The sequence below is a fragment of the Diospyros lotus genome, chromosome 4, assembly GCF_014633365.1.
Source record: "Diospyros lotus cultivar Yz01 chromosome 4, ASM1463336v1, whole genome shotgun sequence".
In the NCBI taxonomy this organism is placed as follows: domain Eukaryota; kingdom Viridiplantae; phylum Streptophyta; class Magnoliopsida; order Ericales; family Ebenaceae; genus Diospyros; species Diospyros lotus.
In genome coordinates this window covers 13,740,931-13,753,199 of record NC_068341.1, presented here as the reverse complement: position 1 = coordinate 13,753,199, position 12,269 = coordinate 13,740,931, and the positions used below count along the sequence as shown (strand labels likewise).

The window sequence follows — 12,269 nt, the reverse complement described above, 5'->3', positions numbered from 1 at the left end:
GGGATTCGTTAACACCTGAAAAAAAATCAAACTGACTTAGAAGCTAAAGAATTTGATGCAATATTTGAAATTGTGATTTTTCCTTAACAAACAAGATATTTTGTTACCACAAAAATGAGTAGACTACATTTACTAATTCTCACCGCTCTTTTCTCTTACCAACTATTTTTTTTGAAGAGTTTATATATACCCTTAATTGTACATTCTATTTTAATTCAATGTATATTTATTAAATTAACACTATAACAGTGTTTATAATAATTGAATATACAATATATTATAATTGAGAGTACATATATCATATTTGATTAAAAATTTCTATAAATATGGCGCCGTGTCTTCTCATTTATCTAGCTAATTTACAATGATCAAATAGAAAAAATTCTCTACAACTAAAAAGTCTCATAATTTATGAATGAGTCCTTAAATTTTTTGATAAAAATCTTATTTTTAAAAATTAAGAATGATGTGACAAAGATCTTTAATTCATGATTTCTTAAAAGAATTATCGATCCTCAAATTTATCAAAAAAGAAATATGGTTTGTTGATTAGGGACCAGTATATAGTCTACTACCATTATTTAGCATGAGATGTTAATAACTATGGGTGGTGAGTCACATGCCACGCCACGTTGCATGAGATACAAATAGTAGATATGTGGGTGAGTGTTAATTGAACATTCATTGAATGTGACGTTTGTGATAGATCATATGATTTTTGTTATAATCGTATAGCAATGGCACCATAACCTAAGAGGGTGTGAATTGAGTGTTTGAGAAATTTAAAAACTTTATAGGATATTTTGAAAAAAAAATATAAAAAAAATGAAACACAACCAAAATAAATGCAAAAGTGACAAAATGATTTATAGTGGTTCGGCTAAACCAAGTCTAATCCATTATCTTATCTTCTCACTAAAGATTTAAAGTAATTCACTAAAATCTCCTACCACATTCGGTAGGCCCTCTAACAACCATGTTAGGAATTACAATATCCTACTTCACAAATAAGCCTTCTAGCTTACAAGTTATGAAATACAAACCTCAATCTTCTAACTATTCAATGTAGAAAAATTGAGAATGATACAAAATAAATGATCTAAGAATAGACACTCTTAGTTACAAGATCGTTCAAAATAAACACAATACTTGAACAAAATGATACAAATAATATTCAAAACATTTTGAAAGAAAAATTAATAACAAATGAGAATATAAAAGATTAAGCACTTGAAAGCTTGTAATAAATTAACTTGGAATACTTGAATGAACCTACATCTCTCTAGTTATGGAGCTTCATGAGAGCTTTCAAAAAACTAATCGTACTGTAGCAAATGGTTAGAATCACTGTAGCAAAAGGTTGGATTTACTATAACAATAGTCGAATCACTATAGCAACGGTCCAGTCACTATAGCAATAGTAAAGTCACTGTAGCAATGGTAAAAATACTATAATAATGATAAATTATTGTAGTAACAGTAAAAAATACTTTTATATAAATTTTTGCACATTTTAACCAAATAAAACATAATATTTTAAATGCCATAAAAAATTTATTACAACATTTTTAGTATTGGATTGCATAATGAAATTGATTTTCATTTTGGTGCTTATTATAACATATAAATGGAGTGCCAAATTAATAGCCATTAACAAAATAATTTTATCATCAAAATACAATTATTTTTCATTATTAAAACCATATCAAATGCAAAACATCAGTTTTAAGGATTAATAATCTGTTCTTGGTTCTCGATTGTGTATCTGGTCATTTGACAGAAAGCGATAAAGTTGTCTTGTGCACTAGTGTTGGGTATTTATCGTCAAGTGAAATCATCCGGTGTAAGAGGAGGGAATGATCTCTATGTGATCTATGTGCTATGGTGTATGGAGGTAAATGTTCATTAATGGGATCCGTTATCCTCTATTAGACAGGTATGGTCTAAGTTAGTTGTGATTAGAAATTCCCTAACCAGGGTAAGCGTGATCGGAAAGAGTTTCTAATGTCAGAAGAGTTTTGAAATGCTACATCGATCACACCATACTGGATCTGACATAGTTATCAAGTCCTCTGAGTTTAATCGGTTCATAACTATCACTTGGTCAATATGTGAGTCCATGGAAGGACTATAGTGCACAGTAATTGAAGAGTCTTAATAGGTTCATTTAAGGTTCAGACTTCATTGTCATTAGAATTATCATAAATCCTTATTAGATAATACTTAAGATCTTTCAAAGTGTTCTAGGAATTTGAAGAAATCATCTTAGTAGGTCGAAGTGTTCAACCAACACCAAGGAATTGACGTGTCTAGATTGCTACAAAGCGATAAATCTAGAAAGTCACGCATATACTAAATAATGTATCGGATTAGTGAACCATTGATATAAGTATGTTCCACATCATTGAGAGTTAGTGATGCCATTTGCAGCTAAAAGTTATTTGTGTGGATCAATATGTACGAGAGATTGTTAAGAATTAGTAGGGCACACTGTTAAGAGTTATCAAGGGTTTTGGTTCCATTAAGAGTAAGTGGAAAGACTATTAAAAGTTAATCATGGGGCCGAAGTGTAAAATGACAAAAGTTGAGTAATAGTTGGCCAAAACAGGTCAACTGGTGCGTGAGGCGGTCGACCAAGAGTTTCATGTGGATAATTGTTTTATGTTTTTTTTGCTCCTACGGCTTTGTCACATCAGAACATTAAATGCTCTGATGCATTATATAATTAGAGAAAATGATGGGAGAATGCTTGCACAATAAGCCTTGCCCGATTACATTTTCTTCTTCTTGCTTCCTTACTTCTTATTCCTTTATTGCATAAAGCTAGTAGCTTCTCCTTGCTCCAAGTTCCTTGCTTTGCATCATCTTTGCTCTCATACTAAGATTCTGCTGTGAGACAGCATAGCTTATTGAGGGACACCGAACAGCTCCAGTTCACATTCATTAAGAGGGTCCTAACATGGCTCTAATGATGGATTCTGAGAAGGTCCTAACACGGCTTAGGCATAGACAGACTAGGTCGTCTACGTTTGAAGAGGCGAATTGGTCACCTGAGTTTCGCAGGTAAGTAGAAGCAAATTCGATAGTAAGAAGAAGGAGGTTCATTAAAAACAACCAGCAGTGAAAAATCTCTGTGGAGGTATATTGCTAAACCCCTTATGGTTTGTTTTCAATTTTTGTTGCATATGAATGACTTAATACTGAGTCTTACAAGGGTTATTTTTTGTTCCATTTGTGCCTTGTGTATGGTTTTCGATTAATCCACCAAAAGTTTGGTTTTTAGCCTCGAGCTCCTTTTTTTTCTTTCAACCCGAAAGATATAGTAAGAAGCAATTAATATATTACAGTGAAAATATCAAAAATTAATTAATAAATTAAAAATAAAAATTGGGCCAACCCATAAAGGTGGGTCAAACTGACTATCAGTTGTGGATAGGGGCGGATGCATGCGTGAGCTCAGAGCAGCTCACAATTAAAAATATTTTTTTAATATTAAAATTATTTTTTAATATAAAAAAATATTGTTTTAATATAAAAATTAATTTTGTAATATAAAAAATAATAAATTTTACTAATAATTCAATCACAAAAAAATTTCAACCTACCCCAAAATTTGTGATATGTAATTTTATACCTCAAAACAAAATTTTAGCCTCTCCTACATAAATTTCTGGATCCACCCCTGATTGTGGAAGACTTATAAGGGCTTCTTGTTGGTATCTCGTGCTCAAAAATCTTATTTGGGAAGCCATCCTCGCCCCTCAGAGATGATAAAACTACCAAATCATCTTTCCATAAATGCACGCGTGGGGAGGGGGGTCTCATGCAACGTGCAAACTAGATAACTAAAACATTTGAAAATCGCTTAGAAAGTTTTACGAGAATAATAAACATCATCCATAAAGAATGCTAATGTTGATAAGACGTCGAGATATTGGGATAGACATTATTTGTAAAAAAATATAATTTTAGGAGATTTATGATTGTTTTGATATTAGTATTAATATGACTTTCAAGTTTTCAATATTTCCGGTGCATGATTTAAGTATCGTAGTGTTTGTGCAAGAACGTTCTTATATCCTTTAATTATTGTTTTTCTTATAAACTGAGATGACTTAATAACAACATTTTCAAATATTAAATTTATTATTATATTCAATCGACAACAATTACTAACTTAATTTTTTTTAATTCATTTGCAATCAAATAACTTTATATTTTTTATCAATCTCTTCCCTTTTTCCTCTACAAATCCAAATAATAAATTACTTTATTCACAATTTCTTTTTCAATTATTTTTTCCGCACTTTCCAAACACGGCCTTTTGACCTGTTGAATATTTACCAATTAATGATGTAAGACATAATCATTAACACATTCACTATGCTTTCTTTTTACATGTAAATTTCACTCACATCCTACGTAACATTAGCTATTTTATATAATTTATTTTTAATATTTTGAGTTTTTTTAATAGACCCTCTAATAATTTTCCCCTTGTATTATTTAGATCAATATTTTTTTATCTTTTTTGGAACCAATTTTGTGACAATTTAAATTAGTTCAACATTGATATTTAAAACGATGATTTACATATTAACCTATCATATGGAGATCATTTAACGAATTGATCAAAATGATACCAAAAAATATTGAAATTCGAAAGCAATGGCACAAAAACATGACTCATCGGCCCAATAGCAAAGCTAGCGAGGCAGAAATACCCATAATTAGCCCAAAACAAAAGCCCAACTGAGAGCCTGCATATTGTTATAATTTTCACGTAGAATTTAAATTTGTCTGTGATTAAATTTTCTAATTTGATCGTAATTACGACTTCAAGGTCCCCAATATTCTAAAATTAGTTATAATAATATTATTTTAGTGATATTTTAGTAGCACTTATATCACTTTTGTTATACCAATATCTGATTCGATTTGAGTTTTTCAAGTAAAATTCTGCATTCGCATGTATGATTGATGGGTTGATTATAGCTTATTTTTTATTCAATTTCGTAACACAAAAATCCAATTCTCACTTAACCAACTTGTAATTTCTTTTTTTATGTATATTATTATTATTATTATTTGAATATGGTTAGAGGATCTTCCTATTTTAATTAGTCAGATAAATAATAAAGAACACCTTTAAGGTTTGGTAAAATTGCAAGAAATCTTTTTGGCATCTGAGTAATGATAATGAACACCTTTGTTATTAAATAAATTAGTGAAATGACAAATTTATCTTTTATTTTCTCTCTTTTATCTTTCAATTAACAAATAAAAGCTAGTATAAATGGAATCCAGATTTGAGTTAAAGAAGAATAAACAATCAATAATCTAGGTTTGAGAAAGAGAAGGAAGAAGATGGGATGAACCTAGATATGGGTTCATTGCCACTAGGTTTAAGAAGAAAGAAAGTAAAGTTAAACAAAAGAAGAAGACAAAGAGAAGAAAAAGATTATTTGAGTTTATCACTTGTGTGTGGTGACGAGCGCATATTCGGATTTGATAAGAAATAAAAAGATAGAAGAAGAAGCTAACTATAAACCTAGATAAGGGTTCTAAGAGAGGGAAAAGATAACAAAAAAAGTCAGCAATTTTCTATACAAATTTGGGTTCGAGAAGAAAGAGAAAGTTACCTAGATACTTGATGAGGGAATATTTACAAGGGGGCAATTTTACTGTACTACCCCTGGGAGGTTACCATTAACTTTGAGTCATGTGTGCCAGTACAGGCCAATATGCGATCGCCACGTGTCAAGTTTTAGGAGCTCCACTTATCTTTATAATCTTTATTATGAGTTTGAACTGTAAGAGATAGAGAGGAAGACTCAGTCAAACAAGAATCTCTCCAACACCTTAAGATTTTTCTCAATTCAAATATTATCTTATCTCCATCTGAAAGTTATCTGATCTTCTCAGGGTAGGCTGAACGTCATCTATAAATAAAGGACAGCCTCTACAGGTAAGGGGATCGGACTCTTAAGGGACTCTTTTACTATATTCCATTACTATTATACTCTTCAAAAATTCGTGAACTGACTTGAGTGTCGGAGGGATCACGAGGAGTAAGTCCCGACCCTTTTTGCAGGTACTTGGTTCGAGACAGAAGAAGGTGATCGGCTCTGCATCATCAATACTCAAGAGAGAAACAAACATAATTTTATATACAAATTTAAAATATCAAATGAAATAATTAATAAAAAAAAATAAATTATAAGAATGGTGAGAAATAGTAAAGATAATATTCCCTTACTCGTGGAAATGTCCTCAATCATTATAGTGGTTTTTTAAAAAAAAAAATTGCAATTGAGATAAGATATTGTGTTTATTTAGAAAAATACTAATTTCAAATCCTTGTCTGTATGATCTTTTGGCTTCCAAGTTAGCTTAGTGTCTTTTTGGTATTGATAGAATCGAGACGATGATTTATCCAATTACTATAATGAATAGACAAAATCTTGTGTGCTATTCAAGAAAATTCTAGATCCAAATTCCCCATACCTTGGGTTTTTTGGCCTTCCTATTAACCCAATTTCTCCATTCACATCAGAAAAAAAATCGAGTTAGCTTGAAGGTTATATGACCCAAGGCATGAGAAATTTGGAATTAGGAGATCTTGCTTATCTATTAGGGCGTATTTGATAGCCCAAATTTTTCAAGGAAAATGTAACTTTTCTACTAAATTTTCAACTTTTGTATTATTTGATAGCATTTTTTTTTTAGGGAACTCATTTTTCCATTAATGGTCACGTGAGGCTATTTTCCTTCAAACCATGAAAATCAAATTATTTGGGGGAGGAGATGGAATTTTCCTGGCAATTGAGAAGGGCAGTGTGTGGGTGACAGCTGGGGATGAGGGAGAAGAGTAGGTGGGTGGGGGAAGGGTTTGTAAATTATTTATATTTTATATTTTTAATAATTAATAAATATAAATGTATAAAAAAATGCCAAAATTAAGTATAAATTATTTTTTTGAAAAACAAAACAAAAATAATTTTGTAGTTTTATTTCTTTGAGAAAATAATTTAATTAATTTAAAATACGTTATTATTTTAATTTTTCTGTACAAGATTTAATATTTTTTAATACGTTTTCACCATTAAATTTCATGGAAAATGTGTCATTTTCCATGAAAAATAATGCCTATCAGACACGAAATGCCAAGAAAATAATCCAATTTTATGAAAAATATTTCCAATCAAATACCAAAATATGGAAAATAATATCATTTTTTAGGTAGAAAATTATACCAATCAAACAGTTTAAATTTTCAATTTCCATGAATTTATTTTTCTTACAATTCAATTCCCTGGAATTCATTTTCTTTCCACTCAAATTCTACCCTTGCAATCAAACGCACCCTTAGAGGGCGTTTGATACAGGAGAAATTTTAAGATTCCTGGAAATGTTAGGTTGGGAATCTGTATTCCTATGTTTGGTACAACTTTTTTATAAAAAGAATCCTGAGAAATAGGATTCTCGGGAATAATTTTTAAGTAACTTTCCCATAAAAAGATTTTTATGGGGGTTGAGAATCTAAGTTTCCCATAAACTTGAGAATATTTTTAACAAATAAAAAGACTAAAACACCCTTACTCTTTTATAACCCATACAAACATATTATATATATATGTATATATATTTATATATTATATATTAAATATAAAAATATATTATAATATATTTATATTATTTATTATAAAATATTATATATATTAAAGTAGATATTCATACAAACATATATATTATGTATATATATTATATATATATATACACATGCATATATATACATAATGTGTAAAAAAATAATTTTTTTTATTTTCTAAAGATATTGTGGGTCTCAATATTTTATATAGTAGGAAAAATTTATCATTTTTAAATAAAAAACTAAAGAAGGATAATTTTGAAAAAAGAACATGAATTCCCAATAATGTTACATTTAAACCAAACATAGTAATGTAAGATTCTCATAAAAGAATACTTAACATTCCTGAAAATGTTTAAATCTATCCAAACACAAAATTGCATAAATCCTAAGAATAAAAAATTTTTATGAGCATTCCCAATAATCATGAATTTTAAGAATTTAAAAACTTCTCCCATACCAAACGCCCCTTATAATAAAGGAGAAACCATAGTCTTAAGTCCTTTGACCTCCAAGTTAACTCAACTTTATTCTAATGCCTTGGGCCAAATATAGGATCTGGCACGAATACGGATACGCTACTCTTGCTAATTCTCATCACTATTTTTCCTTACCAATTCTTTCATTTGAAGAGTTTATATATATGATCGATTGATTGTAAGTTTAATTGTATAATAATTAATTTGAATTTAATATATATTTATTGAATCAAGACTACAAGAGTGTTTATAATAATTGAATATACAATGTATCATAGTTAAGTGTACATAAATCATATTCGATTATAAATTTCTATAAAATTTGATATTATTTAAAATTTAGATTCCCGAGTGATTTTGATGATTAGAAGACAAGTCTTGTCTTCGGTTACATTTTATCATTATTATAGTTGTAAAATTAGAAGATGATAAACATAAGGAAAATAAATCATTAATTAATGAGGAGATTTTCTGAATTAAACAACAACATAGAATTGAAATGAAATAAGAAAATTAGATATCTGTTTATGAAACATGATATGGGATTGCATTTAATTTAATATTTTCAACCAACTTAAAATACCAAATATATAATATGAAGATAACCCCCCCCCCCATGATAATTGTTCCATATCACTAATTAATTTAATTAATTAAGAGATTAAAGGAGGAGCCACAAAATTAAAAGATTAAAGGGTCTCTCTCTGTATTTTATTTTTTAGTTTTAAATTTATTTTTAATTTTATATTTTAAGTATCTGTTTTGAAATTATTATAAACGTATTATTTTTATTATAACATTTTTTGTATTTTAAAAATTTTAAGTATTTTTATAATGAAAATAGTTAAAATAATTTTTTGTTATTTTAATTTTTTTATGATTTTTTATTTTTAAAAATATAAAAATAAATATATTTTTATTATTTTAAAAAAGTAAAAACTAAAAATAGTTTGAAGCATAACAAAGAGAATAGTCGATTATATGTAATTGTTGCTAAAAAATGAAGAAAAAGGGAAAGAAAAAGACAGAATCCCTGGATTTGAGGTCACCGCATCTGACTCCTCCTCGATACCCACAGCCACAGAGGAAGGCGGTGACCGACGGGAAGGCCAGAGGCAGGAGGCATCGGGCATTCAGTCGTCACTCGTCAGTCGTCACTCGTCAGCAGCAGCAGCAGCAGTAGCAGGAGCTTAGGCCTGTCTCATTCACTCCTCATCTCCAAATCACGCAAAATCTCGTTTTTATCTATGCCAACAAAATTAATTAAAATATACCAAAAATCACAACACGCAACTCCCTCTCTCTCTCTCTCTCTCTCTCTCTCACTGTAAGTTCTTATATTTATTATTTTTATTTTTACCTTTCAATGCACTTTTAGTTTTCACCAACTTCTGCCACCCCCACTCTCTCTCTCTCTCTCTCTCCGAATAGCATAATCCTTTGTATATTTTGTTTCTCATCGTGTGATTGGTTCCCTCTCTGAATCTCACACTTCTCGGCCACAAATCTGTCCTAGTGTTTAATTCATTTTATCCCCGAACAAAAGATCACTATTTATTTCGTTCCTTTTCATTTTCTTCTGTTTGGATGATGAGAAAACCAAAAGGTCGATTTTCTAGTGTGGATTCCGTACGTGGTTAGTATATCCCAGTCTCTATGCCTTCTGGGTTTTCCGCCAGTGATTGTTTTTAGGTGCTTGTGAATGTTTTTTCATGTTTCTTGTACAATGCTGTTGTTTGCAGCCTTGTTAAATTCTGATTTGCTCATTTTTCTTGGTTTTTTGTGTTCTTTGTGGTCGCCTGTTGGTTTCTTCTTGACAGTAGACGTAACGAGGTGGTGGGTTTGGATCATTTTCTTGTGCGTTTGTTTGTTTCCATGGAAAATTACTTCTTGGAAAGAGTGGAAAGAGGGTTACATTCTTCTTTCTCTTTCATCCTGTGTGCATTTACATGATTTTGCCCTGAACTTTGGCATAAATGATCACACGGTTGATTGACTAGATTTGGAGGAAAAATATAACTTATTCCGACTGAAACAGCTCATAGTTTTTTTTTTTAATTTTCAGAAATTTGATTCCCTTGGATTGTTAAACAGACAGTGGCCTTTGGTTTTGCTTAATATTTCATGAAATAGACAAATATATTTATGAAGAAAGTGGACCTCCATGCCTCTCTACGTTGAAGCAAGCATGATGTCTTGTGAGGCTTTTCTTTTTCCTCTGTTTGTTGTGTGTTTTTGGGTTCTCTTTAATTAATATTGTCATCACAAATCTTAATCCTGCCAAATGGGGTCGGGTAGGTTAGTTATGGCACAACAACTAGTTCTATCCATAGTCATATATATCTTGTGTTATATATAAGGGTTTTCTACTTTGGTTGCCCTTCATCCCTTTTCCTATATATCTATTCCATTTCTTCTACTCATTTCATTGGTTTATGACTTTTTGTTTCATCATCTATGTGTTTAGACTACTTTTATCTCTAACGGTATTCCAATTTTATTGTGGATAATCTCATTTCAAATTCTATCTTATTTTTACGTAATTGTGTATTTACCGTGACATTCTCCTTTCACTTAAAACACTCATATTTTGCATGTATTGGTACTTGCCAAGATGGTCTTAAATAGTCTTTGGATAGAACTTCCCCATTAGCGCGCTTTGATGCTACGAGTTAGATCCTGAAGTATCCGGTGTTTGTACTTGTTAAAATAGAAACGAAAGCTCTGCTTCTTCAGTGATAAACATAAGATGGTTGTTACTTACCATAAATTATCTTAGGACTGGCTATGTACAGATCATTAGATAATATTTCGGACGCATGCACTGTAAAAGCTAAAACAAATCTCAAGCAGTTCCATGCTGAAAGGAACTTCAAAAGACGTTCCTGCAGAGCAACTCCAGCTCCAGAAGACGTCTGCTGCAAGAGATGTTCGTGCAGTGTCTACCATCTGTATGGGAGAGAACCACCTTGTAAGTGCCGTTTGATAATGAAATTAGCCTAATAAACAGTAATAACAGAAATTTCTACTCTTTTTTCTTAATCTTAATTTAAGATGAAAAAGTGATAAGATTCTGACTTGGGCTTGCTTGCTTGCTTTTTTTCTTTGTAATGTGAATGCTCTACTTCATGATCTCCATTAGTGTAGTGAACCTATCTGCTTTCTTTCCTTCTTGTTGCTTATTTATAATTTACCTGGCGCACTTGGCAGGGTGCCGGATCCAGTTTGAAGAATTATCACCAACTAGAGTTACCTTTGTCTCGGTGTACGGCGCTCATCTTCTGGACAAATGCTTGATGAGTTGTAGTGTCTGGCATCGAAGATCGGCCATGAAATATTATCCCCAAGAAGCTGCATGCATTTTCCTAGGCCCGGAGAATAGATTCAAGTTGGCCGATCTCAGTCCCTCCACTAACTACTCCTGCAAGGTTTCTTTATTTAGCGAGTCGCAAACTCTAGGCATCTGGGGAGCCAAATGGGTCACACCTGCACCAACCAAAAGATCTATCTCAGATGAACAGGGAGAGAAAAAACCAGACCCCGACCCAGACCAAGGCCCGGCTTCAACAGTCAAAATTCATCAAAAGATCGATTCAGTTCATTCTAACTACAGCAAGCTGTCCCTGTCCCTGGCCAAGCATGTGGCACTCGCAGAGCTTCAACCATGGGACGAGTCCAACAAGAACAATAGCTCTCTTGTGCTGCGCTCTACCACCTCATGTCCACCCCGGACGCCATGTAAATCTTATCAAAATACTAAACACGCAGTCCTCAGTGGCCAAAAACGACCAGAAGAGAGAGATTATGAGTACTATGTGCAAGTAGTTAGGTGGTTGGAGCATGAAAGGCTCATAGAGAGGGATTTCAGGGTGAAGTTTCTCACTTGGTTCAGCTTGAAAGCCACACCAAGAGAGAGAAAGGTGGTTAGCGTGTTTGTGGACACTCTGAGCGATGACCCTCCAAGCTTAGCAGCCCAGCTCATTGATACTTTCAGCGATGAGATTTACAGTGAACGAAGGCCTGTTTCTCTGCCTCAATGCCGCGCTAAATTGAGGCATTGGATGTGAAAAGTTCACTGGCCGGGCTGGCTGAGCATTCTAGTCTCTTACAAAAAGCAAGCAGTCTCAAACTAATTTCAA

The 12,269-nt window shown here is 31.8% G+C and overlaps 1 protein-coding gene across 1 annotated transcript; it reads left to right on the top strand.

Annotated features, from left to right (window-relative positions):
• The first annotated feature begins 9,539 nt into the window (after window positions 1–9,539).
• On the top strand, window positions 9,540–12,269 carry LOC127799678 (protein VERNALIZATION INSENSITIVE 3-like). Its single transcript, XM_052333902.1, has 3 exons — window positions 9,540–9,766; window positions 10,910–11,101; window positions 11,341–12,269. Exons 1-3 carry the CDS (start codon window positions 9,718–9,720, stop codon window positions 12,195–12,197), a joined length of 1,098 nt encoding a protein of 365 aa, XP_052189862.1. The 5' UTR covers window positions 9,540–9,717; the 3' UTR covers window positions 12,198–12,269.